Consider the following 20868-nt stretch of genomic DNA (forward strand, 5'->3'; position numbering starts at 1 on the left):
CTCATGATTCAGTATCAAGAAGCACCATTGTTGCATGGGTTTCCTTCTCATGTTTGGACACCCGGAGGGTCTTGCTTCGTCTCTTTCTGCCTCCGTTTCACTAATTTCTCACTGCTGTCGGTGTTCCTTTCATAAGTCCTTTTGAGAAGAGTTCTGAAATTGCTTTGATGTTGCCGAGTCATCAGTCCCTGTTTGTCATTTTATAAATACCTCTGCAATATCTCGACTGTTCTAAGGCTTGGCCAACTCCGTGCTGCTAGCTGAGGTTAGAGATTCCAGAAAGAGTTTCAGAAGGTGGCAGCTGCTCTTATATCCTGTGAGTCTGTATCTCACTTTCAAGGCAAATCCAAAGCACATCATCTCTGGAGAGTAAGAATTATAGTCATGAGCTGGGCTCTGGTGTTCAGCCAGTAGTGGTAATAGCAGCTACTTGGGAGGCTGAGGCAGGAAGATCACTTGAGCCCAGGAGGTCAAGCCTGTAGTACACCATGATCATACCTGTGAATTGCCATGCTCTCCAGCCTGGGCAACATGGCGAGACCCCCTTTCAAAAAAAAAGAAAAGAAAGAAGGAATTATAGTCACACACTGCATAACCACAGACTACATGCTGTATTTTTACTGTAACTTTTCTTTGTTTAGATACACAAATACTCACCATTGTGTTACATTTGCCTGTGGTATTTATTGTAGTCACATGGTACATTACAAACATGTACAGGTTTGTAGACTAGTAACAGGCTATACCGTATGGCCGAGGTGTGTAGTAGACTGTAGTATCTCGGTTTGTGTAAGTTCACTCTACAATGTTCACACAACAACAAAATCACTCAGTGACATGTTTCTCAGAACATATCCCTGTCATTAAACAAAGCATGAGTGTATTTCAGCAAATCATTTACTCAGCCTGTACTTTATGTCGGTGACTTTCTAGGCATTTCATGTGCATTTTTCTAATATAATCATTAAAAAGCAAAACCATTCCTTAGGCCCTCGTATCTGCCCTAGTTTCCAGATAAGGAAGGTCACACGCAGTGACCAAGCCACTTGGCCAGTCCCACACCTAGAATGTGGCAAAGCAGCATTCTAATCTAGGTGATTCAGGGCCCACCATTTTCACCTGGGCTGCTTTTAGAACCTTCGAGCTTTTGGTCTGCACCTATCTAAGTAAAGATCACCTTTCACCTGGTCATCTTTCCTTCAGGCTTCCTCAGCTGGGTGATTCCTGTGTGACAGCCATCTATGTAACCAGTGATCGTTGTTCAGAAACGAGAAATGCATTTGCTGAGCCAAGCACTGAGAATGGTGTAGGCAGAGTGGGTGCTCGCCTGTGACTACCAGAGCGGCACGCAGCAACTGCAGCCCACCACCTCGGGGCCTGCGCAGGTGTCTGTCGCTCGTCCTGGCTTGCAGCATCGAGAGACAGACTTCTCCAGGCTGCATCTTCTGGAGACTGGCTCAGCAGGGGCAGGGGCGCGGGCTCCTGCTTTGTGGAATGCGTGCTCCCTCAGGACCCGGAGAAGGGAGGGATGGTGCTTTGCAATTGTTGCTGTTCTTGTTGATTTGCCTTTGTGCTGGGAATTGTAGTGCAGACGGTGGTGACCAGCACACACAAAGCGCAGTGCGGCACAATGCACTTCAATGCACTGTGAATCCACCAGGTGCGGACACACCTCCTTCAGCACACGCCCCTTGTTGTCCCGTCCAGCAAAAGGACGGCTTGGCCACAGCAGGTGGAGCCGCCTGCCCACGTGCCCAGCGCCCGCTGTGGGGTGAAGCTGGGACCTGAGCCCAGCCCCCCAGCTCCTAGCCTTGGAGATGCCTGCGGGAGAAGAGAGGTGAATTTAAACTGGAAATCTGCCCCAAAAGAGCTGGCATCTTCTTAGTGGTGGGGCTGAGCACCCCACAAGCCCCAGCAGGGCAGATCTGTGCTGGGCCCTTCCTTCTGTTGGTGTGAGTGTTAAGAGCCTAAGGCAACATCAAGACATGCATTAACAGTGGGGCGGTGGCTCATACCTGTAATCCCAGCACTTTGGAAGGCCAAAATGGGAGGATAGCTTGAGTCCGGGAGTTTGAGACCAGCCTGGACAACATGACAACACCCCCTTCTCCACAAAAAATACAAAAATTAGCCAGGTGTGGTGGCGCGCACCTGTGGTGCCAGTTACTCTGGAGGCTGAAGTGGGAGGATCTCTTGAGCCCAGGGGGTCGGGGCTGCAGTAAGCCATGATCACACCACTGCGCTCCAGCCTGGCTGACGGAGTGAGACCCTCTGTCTCAAAAACCAAAAGGAAAAGAAAAAAAAAAACATTAACCTCGAAGGGCCTTGGCTACTAAAGAAAACGTTTGCTTCCCACATAGTGGCGTGGATTCAGAAGCTTCAAAGCCACGGAAAATTAAACACAGCCAGCCAGTGTCGCCCCCTCAGGAGCCACGCAGGGCCTCTGCCTAGGGCTTTCGTATTCTCTTTGTCGCGATGATAGCAACAGGAGACTCTGGATTTCCCCCAGGAAAGTCCCCAGGCAGTTCAGAAGTTGTCTTTGCAAGACCCTGGCAGGATAGCCTCAGGGCTTTGTGCTGTCTGAGGGGCCTCTCCAGGGGCATGAGTTCTGCTCCGCTTGTGAAGGTGACAGGAGATCCAGGACAAAGCCCCCAGAGCCTGAGATAAGGCTGCCTTGACCTTCAGGCCGCGCGGCACACACGTGTGGAGGGTCAGCCCTATGTGTTGTAGTCTTCGTGCCACTTGATAAGCCTTCAGCCCTTCATAGTCCATTTGCAAATTTTATTTCTAAATGGCAAAACCTGCATAAGAAATATGTGAAGATGTCCTACCCCAGTGCTTAAATTTTCCCAGGCACATACAGTGCCTAGAAATGTGATTTGTTTAAAATTGTCTGGGTAAAAGGGATTCAGTGCCCACTCTGTGCTCAGTCGGGCCATGGTCCTGGTGCTGGGGACAAAGACACAGACCTCATGATGAAGAAGGTCATGGTCTAATGGGGTAAATGGAGAAGCAAAAATAATGAGTGGAGTGGGGCACGCATGGAGTGGTGACGGAGGGCCTTGGCAGCCCGGAGACGGCCTGTGGGTCTCAGCTGTGGGAGACAGAGGCCTCCTGGCAGCTTGGGCTTCCCGGCTGGGTGGCGAAGGCAGCTGAGAGGTTTGCCACAGGACATCAAGTGCCAAAGGGCATGGCGCCATCTACATATGAACAGAGACATGATCTGGGTTGTTGAAGTGTAAGGGAGCAGCAGGACCTGGGCGGCTTGGAGCTTGGGGCAGGGTGTGGGGGCTCGTGGTCTGGGAGTCAACCTCACACTCTGGGCAAATGATGGGCGCTGACTTGGAGCCCCGCGGAGCATTATGCATGCACCTGTCTGTTTCTAGGGGGAAAGGCATGTGGTATAAAGGTGGAGCCATGACACACCCACTTAGTGGGCTCAGCACTGCCTCCATCTGGGGCCTGTCTCTTACTCTAGGGCTTGTGAATCCAACCTAAGGCATCTGAGGGAGCATCCCCAACCCCTCAGCCTACCTGTACCTTCCCCCTTGCTAAGCCCTTGCAGCTCCTCACCTCTGCTTGGTCCACAGCTTTGTGGCTCAAAACAATAGAAATTCCAGCATCAGGAAACCTGCCTGCTCCATCCTCCTAATGACTGAGGTTGGGGAGAGAATTAGGATTTTCATTCTAAAGACATTCCCCAAAGTACATGGGAGTAAATAAAAGAATGGGCCATACCACGCAGAGAACTGATTATGTCAGACCCAAATTGAGTATGAGATTGGCCAGTGTACCACAAAACAAATAACCCCTAGGAATCAAGTCCATAATATGAAAATTTAACTGGCTCAACCTTCAGACATCCTTGGTGCTAGTGACTCCCAAGGAAGGACAGAGATGTCAACAGAATTCTAAGCCTGACCGGCAGCTCTTCCTCCCATCCCAGCCCCCTAGCCCTTTTTACATTATTGGGGCGCAGGAAATATGTCTAAAATGTAAAAGGGATGACTTTTGATTAGCAGCCAGCTTGACAATTTTGGTATGTAAGACACATGCATCCTGGTGTGGGGCAGTGTGTCGAATGACTGCAAAGGAGCTTCTGTGTTCAGGACCAGAAGAGCAACAGGGTTCAGGATCTGGGCCTCCCACATATCTAAGCATAAAATACTCACTTAAAATTTCAGCACAAGAGGTTAAGTTTGATGGCAAAGTCCAGTTCAGTGCAGAGAGACCATCCACAAAGACCTCCCCACCTGGTCCCTAGGCTGTTTTCAGTTTTGGGGTGGGGGGGGTTGTTTTTGTTTTTGTTTTTTTGTAACTATAGAAGTCTGCAGTGTTCTAAGAGGATAGGTTTCACAATTGGACCAAAATATCCCCATCTGACCAAACACTGGGTTCTGCAGAATCTTCTCCAGAAGATTACATCAAACTCTAGATACTACCTTTAAGGAAACTAACAGGAAATAAACGTGCCACGCATGGCATTTTGCAGCGTGACCTAATCAGAAGCTCCAATTGTATATTCCTGATTATAACAGGAGACATGATCAATTTAATTTGTGTCTGTGCTAATTTTTTTCAAGAGACTGAAAGTATTCAAAATTAAATTCACTTATTAGAAGGAGACTCAGGGAGTTAGACTTAACAAGCGGTGACCTGTGCCAGCTTCAAGTCAGAAAAGCTCACTGTGTCCCACACGCACCGGTGGTGTTGTGTCCTGCCTCAGGTAGGTAGGCACTGTCACATCAGACCTGTGTCTGGCAAGGTTTACTCCTACTCATTGGCTCCCATTTGAGGTCCCACTCCCTCTCACCTCTTTAGGAACCCACCAGTCTTTCCCATGAAGTTAAAAATGCCTCACCCCAGCCATCAGCTCCCTCCAGCTTCTTTTAGGTCCATCTCAGCCCTTTCCTTGTCTCCTTTCCCCACCTCCCACCCACTCCGTTGCTGGTTCCGGGCACTGCATTCCCCCAGAGCCTCAGCCAGGTCCTGGCTGCCCCCAAGCAGATGGAGGGTGTTCAGCCCCCTAGATGCTCTCCCCACATCCTCAACATGTTTCTTCTTTCCCTCCATCTCAGAACATGCTTTTCTTCGCTCTCAGGACTCTCCTGAGCTTTTCTCCAAGCTTTTTGGTGTCTGCTGTCTCTTGTCAGATTTCTACCCCTGCACCCCAGCATCAAGTGGCGGGTAGCGGGGGAGGTCCACACACCTTGGTCTTAGGCCTTCACATTCTATTCTCTTTCCTTAGGAAAGCATTTTTCGAACTGCAGGTCTCAACCTTTGATTGGGTCAGAATATTCACTTAAAGGGCCATCATATCCGTTTCCTAGGCTGGTCTGCTGTAACAGTGAATACAAACCGGGTGGCTTGAATTGATTGTCTCACAGTTACGGAGGCCAGAAGTCCCAAATCAAGGTGTGGGCAGGGTTGGTTCCTTCTGGAGGTTCTGAGGGAGAAGCTATTCCCCGCCCCTCTCTTGGCTTCCGGTGGCTGCCCCGGTCTTTGGCATTCCGTAGCTTGTGGCTGTGTCACTCCAATCCCTGCTCCATCTTCTTGTGGCCTTCTTCCTTGTGTCTTCCTGTGTGTCTGTGTCTCTCAGTCTCCCTCTCCTTATAGGGACACAGGTCACTGGATCTAGAGGCCACCCTACTCCAGTATGACTTCATCTTACCTTGAGTACATCTGCAAAGACTCTATTTCCAAATAAGGTCACAGTCATGGATACCAGGGTTTAGGACTTCAACATAGCTTTAAAAGGGACACAGTCCAACCCACACTAGTCAATGACCAATAGACTTTTTTTTTTCTTTTTCCAGTGAAATAGAATCTAGGAAAAAATATCAGCATTCATTGCAGGCAGTAAGGTTAAGCATCATTTCATAAAACTTTATACACATACATGTATATTAATAATGTGCTGGTTAATAAATGCATTTTTTATGTCAGAAAAGTTTATGAAACTTAAAAAAAAGTGGCGGGGGCGGGTGGTGCTTTAAAAAAAAAACGTGCCTCCTGCAGCCTCTGCTCACAGTGCATCCCCCTCACCCCCTGGTCTCTTAAACAGAAGGAGCCAGCTCTGTGTTCTGTAGCCCCACCCACCAGGCACTCACCTCCTCCCTCCCTGCCACGGAGCCTTGGCGCCTGCTGGTCCTCCTGCTGGTCCTCCTGCCCAGAATGCTCTTCCCTACCCTCTTCGTCCAGATTTCATCTCTCCTTCTTCAAATCTCAGAGCAAATATTACTGTCCTAGAGAACTCCTGCCAGAGCCAAGCTGAGCCCACTGTTACATTTTCTCACAGTTCCCATGCTTTCCCCATAAAGCCATGATCCTGGCTTTCGCAAAAACAATTCCTCTATGTATCTATACATGTTTATCTTGTGTGATTATTAATGTTCATCTCTCCTACCACGCTCATAGCCCACTGTGGTTTGTGAGTCTTGTCTGTTCTCCATATCATAGTAATATTAATATTCCAATATGAATATTCATATTTCCACATTAGCTTTGTGTCTGGCCCAAGTGCTCAGTAAATGTTCCCTAAATGAATCGATCTAAATGACCATTGCAACCATGAAGGGAATATTGTGTCCAGCCTGAGATTTTAAAGAAAGGACCTAGCGTGGCTCCAGTGCTTGCCAGATAGACAGGGACATCATCACTCTCTTGTTGTGCACAAAAGCCTAGGATTGAGCACCATGCACCATTCTCCCAGCACTACAGGTGAGGAGACTGAGGGTCAGAGTGATCAGGTAAATTGCCCGGTGTGCTTAGTTTCAGGCTCAGGCTGGCCTTATCCCCAAGCCTGAGCTATCGCTCGGGGGTATGTTTCTTGGAGTGAAGGTGCAAGAAACCAGGTGCTAAGTTTAGGCCACAGGGACCAAATTCACACGATTTTATGTCCAGGTTACAGCGTGGATGTGGGATCCCAGATCTCCCTGGGTGGTAGGAAGTGTGCCTCCTAAGCATAGGTTCTCCTGCTCACTCACACCGTGGGTGGGCTCAGGTGAGAAGCTCCAGGCAGAGCACGGTGACCCCAGCTCTAGGCCATCCTGGCTCGGTGGAGTCAGGCATGTGTGTTCCCCACTGTGAATCTCAGCTCTCTTATTGAGAAAATGGGCACAGAAATGTCAGCTTGCTCAGCTCATAGTCTTATTCCAAAATCAAGTGAAAGGAAACACTTTGAAAGATGCGACGCTGTGTCGTGCTATGGGGGCATGGAAAGTCCCTGTCCTGGGGGTGCATGCTGTGGGTGTGGGAGTATGAGGACTTGGATTGTCTACTCTCCTTCCTGGTGAGGATGGCCATGTCCTTTTGCTTCTGTCTTCTATGACTAGTGCAGTCCCCTCGGCTGTTTATTGCTAGAGAGGAACTTAGTTATGGTCCCCAGGGCTGCCACCAGCCTGGGGTTCTGCTTCCAGGCAATAAGCTTTATTAGCCCTACGCTCTCAATTACCCTTTTTTCCTCCTCAGTGGGAAGAACGAAGAAATGGCTTGGGAAGCCCTCTGGAGGTCTGGTGACAGCTGTGACTTTATTTGGGGATTACTCTGGGGCATGTATACATTCATCAAAGCTGCCTTCTTATTAAAACCAAGGAAAAGATCCCTCTGACTGCCAGGGACCTCCAGCTGGCCCTTCCCCTTCACAGCTTCCCACTCTTCCTCACTGCCGCCGCTCCAGGCTACAGCGCCCTTGTCCTATTTGACAATTAAAACCGCATCTTTAGCACCTTGATGCCGCAGGCCCGACTCTCCTGAGGGGTGGGCTCTTGTATCCTTGCTAATCCCCCAGTTCTCAAATACTGCCAGCAACTGTCATCTTCCACCTACAGGACAGTAAAGTCTATCTGAGAATGGAAATCCCTCACCCCTCAGCCTCCTTCACCACCCAAGGGAGAGGCGCTGTGCAGGGAGGTGGGGAGGGGTGGGGAGCATTGGGAAGGGAGGGGGAGGAGCGGGGAGGGGTGGGGAGCATCGGAGAGGGGTGGGGAAGAGTGGGGAGGGGTGGGGAGCATCGGGGAGGGGTGAAGAGGAACGGGGAGGGGTGGGGAGGAGCGGGGAGGGGTGGGGAGGGGCAAAGAGGATGGGGAGGAGCGGGAAGGGATGGGGAGGAGTGGGGAGGGGTGGGGAGGAGGGGTGGGGAGGAGCAGGAAGGGGTGGGGAGCATGGGGGAGGGGTGGGGAAGAGTGGGAAGGGGTGGGGAGGAGTGGGAAGGGGTGGGGAGGAGTGGGAAGGGGTGGGGAGGGGCAAAGAGGATGGGGAGGAGTGGGGAGGGGTGGGGAGCATGGGGGAGGGGTGGGGAGGAGCGGGAAGGGGTGGGGAGGGGCAAAGAGGATGGGGAGGAGCGGGAAGGGGTGGGGAGGGGCAAAGAGGATGGGGAGGAGCGGGAAGGGGTGGGGAGGGGCAAAGAGGATGGGGAGGAGCGGGAAGGGGTGGGGAGGGGCAAAGAGGATGGGGAGGAGCGGGAAGGGGTGGGGAGGGGCAAAGAGGATGGGGAGGAGCGGGAAGGGGTGGGGAGGGGCAAAGAGGATGGGGAGGAGCGGGAAGGGGTGGGGAGGGGCAAAGAGGATGGGGAGGAGCGGGAAGGGGTGGGGAGGGGCAAAGAGGATGGGGAGGAGCGGGAAGGGGTGGGGAGGGGCAAAGAGGATGGGGAGGAGCGGGAAGGGGTGGGGAGGGGCAAAGAGGATGGGGAGGAGCGGATGCACCTGGCCTCCCAGATCCAGATTGTGGTGCCAGCTCTGGAAATCACTCCTGAATTACCCAAACCACAAGTGGAAAATCCACTGCAGCTGAGTCTCCTGTACTTTAGGATGTCTGAACTTTAGGATTTCCCTGGGATCATTATCATTCTAATAATTCTGGGACCTGAGAGAAGTAACTGAGTCGGGGGCCAGCAAGGCACAGACACTGATGAAGTTCAGCCTAGCATTGGGCCTTTTTTTTTCTTGAGACAGAGTCTTGATCTGTCGCCCAGGCTGGAGTGCAGTGGCGCGATCTCAGCTCGCTACAACCTCCACCGCCCAGGTTCAAGCAATTCTTCTGCCTCAGACTCCCAAGTAGCTGGGATTACAGACATGTGCCACCACGCCCGGCTAATTTTTGTATTTTTAGTAGAGATGGGGTTTCACCACGTTGGCCAGGCTGGTCTTGACCTCCTGACCTCAGGTGATCCACCTGCCTTGGTGCTGGGATTACAGGCGTGAGCCACCGCACCTGGCCTGGGCCTTCCTATTTTGAGGGAATCATCCCAGAATGAGAAGAACTCTGTGTAGCTGGGATGTGAGAAGCATGTGCAGAGCTTGAGTGGGTCAATATATGCTAGGCCGATCCCACTGTGAGCATTTCACCTCCGCTGGGGGACATGGGCGCAGGGGGTGTTTGCGTTCAGGGGGGCCACCTCTTTCTGATGCCATGTTCCTGGGCTTGCCCACCTGCACAGCGAGAACCTCACCAACCTCAGAGGAAAGATTAGAACGGGGTTTCACCACAGTTTTGCTTTCTGTGTGTCCCACCCCTGGGAAATGCTGCAAGGACGCCAGCCTGCCAGGTCACCCCGCAGCCAACTGCATCCTTTCCCAGCCCTGGCCGCAGCAGCTGCTGGGATCCCTTTGTCATTAGTGCAGAAGCAAAATGGGAATGGGGGAGCCAGCACTACAAGCCTCAAAGCAGTGTTCAGGTCGTGTGTTTCCTGGGCAATTGGGGGCGTGAGTTACCCAGAGCGCTTTCCTCTTTCCCACCCACCCAGGTCCAGTAGCTTTGCTGCCTGTGTGCTTTCCCCAACCATGGACGGGCCTCTCCTACCGTGGCCTCAATGCTGGGCCGTCTCCCCAGCTGAGATGCCCCCTCCTTAGCCGAGTCTGCCTGCATCAGTGCTCACCTGGGTTAGGGCTGCGCTTAGAGCTAGCGTGTCCTGGTAGGGAGTGGCCTAGGCTCCAGTTCCTTTTCTTCACCAGCACTGTGGGCCAAGGCACGTGGCCTTCCACGCACTGCAGCAGAGCTGCCAGGTGAGATTGATCTTCTGTGGTTGAGATGATCACTCTTGGCTGTAGCCCACTCACGCCGTGAGTGACAGACAGGTGCTTAGGGCACCAGAGTCTTCTCTAATAAGGTGGCAGCAGGCCGTGGTTGTTGATTTGCCGGCCAGGATCTTCGCCTCAAGAACCACAAGCTCATCTGTAATCAGTGCTTTCCTTCTCACATCTCCTGACACGAGGATGAGCAGAGCAGGCTCGATGACACAGCTGCTCAACTGTAATCCTGTATGATAATTTTGCAAATTATTATTTTTAATATAATCAGCTTTTTCCTTAGGCAATAAAAGAAAAAGTTAAATTGCTCACAAACTAATAAAGGTTTATCTTCTGGAGCATCAAATTCTGTTTACTCATGAAACACACACCTCCTCTATGCACCCATCGGGAGGAAAATTAGCATTTATTTTCCCTGATAAACAAAAACAGTGGAAGATTTGTTGGCATCTTTTGGTGTTAAGCCCTTCCTTGCATTTAAAATGACAGAGGAATGCAAGAACTTTGGAAGAGGTCTGCCCTGACTCCGGATTTAATTTTAACTTTGGAAAGCAACCTGTTGTGTGCAGTAGGATGTTTTGTGGTGTCTGCAGTGCCTGGACGCTAACAACATGCATGGAACCAAGCTCCCCCTTGGGCCCAGGAGCCAAGAGATTGAAGAAAGGGAAATGTTTTCATGACTCTCCACAAGTTCCCCCATGTTCCCACCGGGGGGGAAGATGTTGTGTAATCCTCAGTGATGAGAAAGTGAGATTTCCCCCAGCTAGATTCCTCCAACTTTGATTCCTTTTGGTGGCAAGAGAAGTTGAAGCTTCGACACTCTATTTATTTGCCTCAGTGCTAGAAGGCTTTAATTGCACTTAAAAATAATTCCAGTCTGATTTTCCAATGCTCTCTGGAGTGATTCAGCGTTTTTCTTTTCCCTGATTTCCAGGTACGGAGATATGAGGAGACAGATTGGCTTTGAAATCAGAGACATGTGGTACAACCTTGGTGAGTAGCCTGGATGTGGGGGCATGGTGAATATCTTGCATCCCTGGTGGATCATGACGCTGGCCGTGTTCATCAGTGTTGGGATTTCTGAAGATCCTAATGGCTTTTGTTCCTCGGACAGCAGTTGCTACTCTTTGTAGTAACTGTTTTCAGGAATTAAGAGATAGAAGACCAAAGGCAAGGAAAGAAAATCTCATGGGTGGGGCAAAAAGAAAAATCCGCAGAGCACCCTCTTGTGTCGGGTAGACATGTGGCTTGGAGCTCCTCCCTCCCTGGTTGCCTCCCTCCCTCAGTTGCCTCAGTTCCTTCTACATCAAATAGGAAGCTCATCCTGCTGTGACATTTGCCATCACTTAACCATATTCAGTTTTACAGACTCTGCCTTCTAAAGGGTTAATTCCCCTCCTCAAAACCAGATCCTGTATTTAGGTACGCTGCCACCAGGTGGTGGCAGCCTAACATGCTCCTGCACTCAAAGCAGTGAAGGGTCTGTATGTGTATATGAAATTAATACGAGTTTATTTGTAAATTAAGTAATTTTTTCCAACTACTTTTATCATGAACAGTAAGAATAAATTCTCTATTAAAATTTTAACCAATGTGACATGTAATTCTTATAGATAAGCCCCTTCAAGAAATCAGTGACTGACAATAACTTGGTATCTTCCCAGAATCTTTACAGTACCCTCTAGGAATCCGGCCTCACTCCTCGTTGAGATGAAGCTCTCCCTGGCTCCTGCCCTCAGCCCTCAGGCTTGCTTTGTGCCGAGGTGTCCTAGGCCATGGGGTGCTGGTGGCGTTGCTTCAGTCCTGAGCAAAGCATCAGTTGCTTTTCTGCCCCAGGATCTCCAGGCCTCTGCTTCCTTCCTTCCAATGGACACAAGAAGCCTGCATTGGCTTGTTGCGAGAAACCCTCCACTCTCCCCTCTACCTCAGAGAATCTTTTCCTATTAGAAGGAGGCAGGGGTCTGTCCGCATCACTCTGTTAGCCTCGTTGCATTTGGGTTTCACTTGTTGCACCAGGGTTGGGACAACTTAGCTGCACCCCAGCCTGCTTACTTCCCAAGCAGCTGTGACTCCCTGCGGTGGCTGGAGAGCATGGCAAGAAAGACGCAGAACCCAGCGAGCCACGCTTCACTTCTAGCTCGCTGTTTGCTTTTGCATCTTCCTTGCCATTCTTTGGTTTGACATGAGGCCCAGTTAGGTTCTCAGGAATGGAAAGCCACAGCAGATGCTCCCGGGTGGGGATGGAGAGCGGGTCAGAGTGGCCCTGTCTGCCTGTGCCCTCCCAGTACAAAGAGAACCTGCACCATTGCATCCTTTCTGGGTGTCAGTCCTGGAGTCAGTGGAGGACTCCTCGAGGAAGCTCTGTGCTAGATCTCTGCACATGATTTTGCTGCAGTAGCTCCTATGTCCAGAATCTGAGTACTGGGTCTCAGCTGTCAAAGGGCCTGCTGATCTCTGCAACATGATACCTACCGGGCACCATCCTGTCCTTGGCCTTCCTGCCATCCCAGGGAGGAAAGTAGGGGCTCTGGGCTCAGAGTCAAGAGAGATGATAAGTCCCACCTTGAAGTTTTCATCCTCTCCTACTCCTGCTTCCCCGTCAGGCCTAATTCACATGGTTCAGTCTTTCTGGGCTGTTAGAGAAAGTGGTTGGACTGAATTTTTCAAAAGCCTTCCAATCCCAAAACTCAATAATTCTATGACATATATATACGATGATCTCAGTAATAACATGCTAAGGCTTTTAGAACAGGGAGGAGGACCATCCATGATTCATTCTAATTGATCTCTCTGTGTTCTCTGTTAAAATCCTGCTCTGACAGATGCATCTGTCATTTGCTCTGTCAGGCCAGACAGCAGGCCCCATGCCTGGCAGGGACCCAGTGTGGTCCGATGAGAGAGAGAGAGGCAGGAGACGGGGGAGGGGGCTTTCACAGCAATGGCATGGAGGGGGGCTGTTCTCTGTTGGAACTCAGGGAGTCCAGGACTTTTATAGGCACCAACGTTCATGAAGGAGTTGATATGAGCTCCATCTGCCACAGTCGGGCTCTCAGAGCAGACCCCAGCCCTCTTCTCTGGACACAGGCTGTCTCTGAGGCCATCTTTTACCCTGGCCCCTCCTAAAAGAGTGAGTCCATTTTCTTGTTTGTTGTTCCATTTCAACTCTAAAGTATAGACAGGGAGTTGTGTATTTCCCCCAAGAGGACACTTACACATATACTTTCAAATGAAGGTTCTCATTCTGGAATGGCTCGATAACATTTCACATCATTTCTGGTAATTAGAGACACCACCCTAGCGGAGGATCTGATGGGTCATTACATACTGAAATGCTTCCTTCTCCCCGTACACAGCTGCAGCCACCATTTGACTCACCCTGGCCCCTGAGCACCCCCAGGATCCTCCACTGCTCTCCATGTGCCAAGGTCATTGCCTAGCACCGAGGGAGCCTCTAAAACTCAGCTCGAGCCACAGCTGGCCAGAGGTCACCCTGACTGATGGGTGCTCCTGCCTTTCTAGTTTTCTGATTTGGGGTTGTTTTTGTTTTTGTTTTCAAGTATATTTAATGTCACTTCTGTAGTCCCTGAGATTGATCACCATTGAAAGTGGCTCCATTTCAATTTGTGCTATGTGCCATGACAACAATGAAGGAAGGAAAGGCGGGCCCAGAAAGGCCGAGTTTCTCCGCGTGCCCCCTCCAAGTGCTTGGGCAGGCCTGGCCTTCTGAGGATACACTTGGGTCTGACACAAAGCACTTGGTTCTCTTGATGTTATCTGTCATGCTCCAGATAGGCCAAGTCAAGCGACAGGAGACTTCTGATTTGGAAAAGGTTGCAGTGAAGAGAGCAAGTTCCCCCCCTTCCCTCCTGTCAGTGGCTGATTTGAATATGGTGATTAATGCATGAGATGTGTGTTTTGCAGCTTTTTAGCCAGGAACATTGACTGTGGCCTGAGAAGTGGCCAAGAGGTCAAAAGTAAACCAAAGCCAATTAGGGTCAGGGACTTGGAAACAACAAGAAATAACAGTTAGCCACCAGAGTTGGGTTCCTTGCTGGTAAAATAAGTTATTTTTCAAAGTGAGGGAGATGATCTTAAAAGCACCTGCAGCCCACAGGATCCTCCCCAAGCCCCTCCCCAAGCCCACAGGATCCTCCCCAAGCAGCCCCTCAGGATGGGTAAGGATAGCGCCACAGGGTGGCCTCCTTCCTGCCATGGTGCCAGGTGCCTGAGTGTGTTTGCCAAGGCTGTCATGCTCCAAATTTATGACAGCACATCTCAGTTTCCCAGGATGTATACAACCTACTTTCTACATAGTTTTTTTGTTTGTTTTTTTTTTTTTTTTTTTACTTTTTATAAATGGTGCAGGTTTGGGAACATATTGGCAGGATGATAGCACCGACTCTGCCAAGAAAATAGAAATGGAAATCAGATCTATTTATCTGCTTACAATTAATAAACTGTCGCTTGAGCAGACCTTCAGCTGAATGCTCCATGAGCCTCCTCCTTGAGTCTTTCCAATAGTATACATGGCCCATAGAGAGGAGCATCTCAGCTCTTGCCTCTTCTTGCCCAGCCTCAGAGCAAGGATCTGGGGTCTGTTTTGCTCAGTTTAATGCAAGGGCAAACATGGCACTGCCCCATGAGACAGAGTGATGTGTTTCTTTCCCTCCCAAACCTGTCATATTTTGAGTCTAAAAGGGGAAATCAAAAGCAGGCTCTCTCTCAAAAGAAAAAAGGGGGGAAAATGTGCTTATTTACCCAGCTCCTGAGTTATTTATCAAAGCGCACTCTGTGTGGCAGCCCGCTGGAGCACCTGATCTCCTTGCCTGTGCCGCCTCAATTTACATTTTGTTTATTACATCCAGCACACTGGAGCGAGCACTAGACCCGAGCCAGCCAGAACGAATGTGCTTGGAGCAAGATCTTTATCCGCCGCGTTGGGTTTGGGATATTTTTCATGCAGGGATTCCCTTCATGGGTGTTTAGTGGCGACTGGGCAAATTGTGTGCTTTTCATTAAAACCCATATACACTGTGGCCTAATGGGTTTGGCCGGGTGGTAGAACCTTTTGCTCTGCCTGCTCTTGTGTATAGAGATTTTTCTGGGATAAGTCTATGTTTAATGTCCAGATTTTTGAACACCAGTGATTGCAAAGAGATAATTTAAACACCCACAGGGAGGCTTCTGACTGGGGAGGCCCTGGCTTCGTGAGAAAACAAGATGTTGTTCCCAGGGGAAAGAGCTCCACGTTCTGTAACTAAAATAGACTCTAGATGGGCTGTGAGACCGGCAAGGACTGGAAGTAAAATATTCTCCTCATCACCTTCCTTTGGCTCAAAAGTGTGTCCTCTTTTTCTTTAAGTCTACACTGCAGGAGTCACCTTGATCCTCATTGGTTCCAAACCTGAGCTCATCCTTAAATTTGAGCGAGATATGCTCCAGGGGAAATCCATAATGCAAATGTCAAAAAAAAAAAAAAAAGGTGGCTACCAGAGAACATTCCTCACCCACTCCTGCTCACGCTGGGGACCACTGGTTTACAAAGAGTCAGTCCCCAGGGCTGTCACTATCCATAGAACCCAGTACCAGCTCCAGGCCAGTGTGTCTTCTGTACTAATAAGGAGGGTGATAATAAAAGGTTAAGCTACTGTCGTTTTGGTAGCTTCTTTTTCCAATCCCTGCTTCTACAACCACTTGTTACGCTTTCTATGTTTTTCCCAGCTTGGAACAATAAAACCTGTTGGTGACAGACAGAACTTTTATGACACTGAAATTGTGGTTGATGAACAACTCGCTGTCACCGTCATCTGTTTTCTGAAACATTGGCTGTGACATTTTTTAGGCATAATACAAGGAAAGTGTCACCTGAGAGATGGAATCTAATAGCATTTTCAAGAGAATGCTTTGCAGCAGTTACAGGCCTTTCAGAAACATTAAGCATTTGGGAAAGTGATGAGAATCACACAATGATAGCCTTAGTCAAAATATTAATTATTTAGTAAAAGTTAAAAATAAGATGTTAATTACATTTTGTGTGTATGTCCACCCATTAAAAAGTAATTCAGTCTAATTATGAGGATTACGTATTTTCTTAAGTAGAGTTATAGTAGCCACATTTGTTTAATGATTCTCTTTACAGAAATGTATATTCGCTGAGTTGCAAAGAAAACTAAAGAATTTAGTTTCCTGATTGTGTAAAAATATTAATAAGATCGATGAATTCGGGATACATTGCTGGTGTTAACAAAATATTGCAAATAATTTATTCAAACATTTAATTTCTTGGGCATTCTTCTGTTATATGTTGGAAATGAAATGGTTTTAGTTGCAGTGGGGTGAAATGAAAACAAAATCAAGATTTCTGAAAGAAAAGAGGGTCAGCTTTTAAGAGACCACCTTTTTGACAGGACCTGCCTCTGAGTTTCATTATGACACCTTAACTAAGGTTCGCAGCCCCATTTTTAGAAAGGAGTCTTCCAGGAGCTTCATTCCAGAGGTGCAATGTCTAGGCAGTGAAAGAAGCTTGGCAGTTGCTGTGGCTTCCTCCCTCTGCCATGTCTCTGAACTTGCCTGGTTCACTTCAAGCTCCTTATGAGCTCACCCTGATCCTCAGGAGTACAGCAGCCACGCACCCACAGGATATGGGGTCCCCGGCTGGGGTGGGCACAATGGCAGCCAACCCACAACTAGCAGGAGGGAGGGGCTGGCCACCACATCAGGCTCAGCTGCCGGCTGCTCTGCCCAGTCGCCAGATTTCCTGATGGTGATCCTGGGCTAGCATCTTTCTAAGTCAGTGACAGAGGTCCAGGTCAACAGTGGGGGATAAAATGACAGAAAATGACAGATCACTGACCTCTGTGTTCATTTTGCAATTAGGGAGGACAAATAAGGGAGTGGACAGCTCAAACAATTTCTCTTTCAGAGAGGCGGGTAGGGTCCGAGTGCCATGCAAAGATCCTGAGACAAGCAAACAGAGAAGGAATTTGTAAAATGAGGGTCACAGCTGAGCCTTCGTAGTCTCAGACCCAGGTTCAAATCCTGCTTCTCCACTTCTCTGAACAGCTCACAGAACAGCTTTGGGTACAGCCCACTTTCCTCGTCTTTTTAACAGGTTAAGAAGGTACCCATCTGGCAAAGTTACCGTGAAAATTCAGTGAGATGATGCTTTATCTTGAGCTTGTCATGTAAACTGTAAATGCTAACTAATATGATCATATTCATTATTATTCACATTTGAAAAACTTTTGAGAAACATTTTTCTGAGTTCTTTAAAAATCATATCTGGAACAAGATAGGTGAGATGAGATTAATAAAGTAGTTCTTTTTTTTTGAGACAGAGTCTTTCTCTGTCGCCCAGGCTGGAGTGCAGTGGCATGATCTTGGCTCACTGCAACCTCTTCCTCCCAGGTTCACGCCATTCTCCTGCCTCAGCCTCCCAAGTAGCTGGAACTACAGGCGCCCGCTACCACGCCCAGCTGATTTTTTGTATTTTTAATAGAGACGGTGTCTCACCGTGTTAGCCAGGATGGTCTCGATCTCCTGACCTCGTGATCCGCCCGCCTTGGCCTCCCAAAGTGCTGGGATTACAGGCGTGAGCCACCACACCCAGCCTAAAGTAGTTATTTAAATAAGCATTTTCCTGTCAAACAATAGCTCGAAAAGGTAGAATCACTGTTGTTTTTAGGGTTTCAGCCTCAGATGCCAGCGCCTTGATTTACTTTGATTGGAGTCATTTGGAATGTTGCAGAAATCACCCTGCATTATTTACAGAGGTGTCAAATGGTAAACTCATCTTCATAAGATGTGGGAGATAAAAAGGACCCAAGAGACTATCTGCTCTCTCTCATTTGTCGGCTCCTGTTCCTGTCACTGTGCACAGAGTTAGAGGCTGAGACTCCCCACTCGCAGCCCCTGCTCTATTCAGAATTGGGAATTAGCTGCATGTGTTCTGAATCCGTGTGATGGAATTGGCTACTTGTAAAACAGTGTTTATCTTCTCTGACAGAGAAGTCATGATTACAGGCTTATACTCCGCGGATCTTTGAATAACTTCACTTATAACGTGGAATACAGGCCACTTCTTATACTAATGGCTGGGAAAGTTCAAAATCATCATCTGCAGACGAGAAATTGATGCACATTTTCAGGATCCTGCTGCTCAAAGTCACTGTGATCTGTGTTGTGTTGTTTTATCCATTTAAGCCCATTTTAGAATTCTATTTTTCTTTATTTCTGAATATTGTATCTCTTTATTCCAAGGTCAACACAAGATAAAGTTCATTCCAGAAATGGTGGGCCCAATATTAGAAATGACATTAATTCCCGAGACGGAGCTGCGCAAAGCCACCATCCCCATCTTCTTTGATATGATGCAGTGTGAATTCCATTCGACCCGAAGCTTCCAAATGGTAAGGATGTGCAGCGAGTGGCCGGGGGACATGAAGGAGACGAACCTGAAAACCTTGAAAGAAACTTGTAGACAATTCTGGAGTTAGAGGTGCCAATGTGGAAAACACATTTTCCTACAGCTTGAGAGAGAGAAAAAGCCTGTGATTTTCCTTACTGAAGAAGCTTATCATCCCTTGCACTCAATTTTCGGGAGGATTATTCTCAATTTTTAGCTCTTACTTCTTTTAATCTGGGTTTACTTACACATTCAACCCTGAATAAAAGTCTCTCGCTCCCACTTCTTGGTACATGCTCTTGTAGAGTGTTTAATCAAATGTCATGTGTTACATTCTCTCAGACCGGCTGCTTATTGCAGAATTATGGTATTTTGAAAGCTAAAGTCTTTGCTTTATTCTCTTAAGTGTGTGTCATGTTCTTTTGCCTATGCAATGGAACTGATGAAAATTATCTAAGAAAGTGTATGTAAAGTGCTCAAAACAAACTGTGACAAACAGCATGAGGGACAAACTCTGTTGCATAACTTATGCTCAAGAAGTAACAAAATCTCCTTCTGGATCCCAAGAAAATAAGTATAGTGTTTATGTATTCTTGGATTGGCACCCACACCCACACATACACGTGCACAACCCCACACACACACATACACATGCACATCCCTCCACACACACATACACATGCACATCCCCCCCCACACACACACATGCACATCCCACACACATACACACACACATACACATGCACATCCCATACACACACACATGCACATCCCCCCACACACACATACACATGCACATCCAACACACACACACGCACATCCCACACACATACACATGCACATCCAACACACACACACATGCACATCCCACACACACATACACATCCCCCCCACACACATGCACATCCCCACACACACATACACATGTACATCCCACACACACATACACATACACATGCACATCCCCCCACACACACACATGCACATCCCACACACATACACATCCCTACACACACACATACACATGTACATCCCACACACACATACACACACATGCACACCCCCTACACACACATACATGCACATCCCACACACACACACATACACATCCCTACAAACACATACGCATGTACATCCCACACACACATACACACACATGCACATCCCACACACACATGCATATCCCCACACACACATGCACATCCCACACACACACATACACATCCCTACACACACACACCCCCAAACACACACATACACATGTACATCCCCACACACACATGCACATCCCCACACACACATGCACATCCCCACACACACATGCACATCCCCACACACACACATGCACATCCCCACACACACACACGTACACATGCACATCCCCCACACACACAAACACATACACATCCCCCCACACACACACACATCCCCACACACACACATACACATCCCCACACACACACATACACATGCACATCCCCACACACATACACATGCACATCCACACACACACACACACATCCCCACACACACAGATACACATGTACATCCCCACACCCACACACACATACACATCCCCACACACACACATACACATGCACATCCCACACACATACACATACACATCCCCACACACACACATACACATGCACATCCCCACACACACATATACATGCACATCCCCACACACACACACACGCACCTCCCCCCCACACACACACATCCCCACACACACAGATACACATGTACATCCCCACACCCACACACACATATACACATCCCCACAAACGCACATACACATGCACATCCCACATACATACACATACACATCCCCACACACATACACATACACATCCCCACACACACACATACACATGCACATCCCCACACACACATATACATGCACATCCCCACACACACACACACATGCACCTCCCCCCCACACACACACATCCCCACACACACAGATACACATGTACATCCCCACACCCACACACACATATACACATCCCCACAAACGCACATACACATGCACATCCCACATACATACACATACACATCCCCACACACATACACATACACATCCCCACACACACACATACACATGCACGTCCCCACACACACACACGTACACATGCACATTCCCCCATACACACACACATGCACATCCCCCACACACACACATGCACATCCCACACACACACGCACATCCCACACACACATGCACATCCCACACACTCCCACACATGCACATCCCACACACACACACACATGCACATCCCACACATACATACACATGCACATCCCCACACACGCATATACACACATGTACATCCCCACACACATACACATGCGCATCCCCCCCACACACATACACATGCACATCCCCACACACACACGCACATCCCACACACACACGTACATCCCCACATATACACA

The 20868-nt window shown here is 48.7% G+C and overlaps 1 protein-coding gene across 2 annotated transcripts in view; it reads left to right on the forward strand.

Moving 5' to 3' along the window:
* Nucleotides 1-20868, forward strand: part of DOCK1 (dedicator of cytokinesis 1) — a 550965-nt gene that overhangs the window by 441011 nt on the left and 89086 nt on the right. For both annotated transcript variants that reach the window (XM_054503625.2, XM_054503626.2), the window contains exons 32-33: nt 10960-11018; nt 18285-18433. In XM_054503625.2, the coding sequence (XP_054359600.1) occupies nt 10960-11018; nt 18285-18433 (208 nt within the window). The remainder of the gene's footprint in view (nt 1-10959; nt 11019-18284; nt 18434-20868) is intronic.

Source organism: Pongo pygmaeus, chromosome 8 (assembly GCF_028885625.2).
Source record: "Pongo pygmaeus isolate AG05252 chromosome 8, NHGRI_mPonPyg2-v2.0_pri, whole genome shotgun sequence".
In the NCBI taxonomy this organism is placed as follows: Eukaryota; Metazoa; Chordata; class Mammalia; order Primates; family Hominidae; genus Pongo; species Pongo pygmaeus.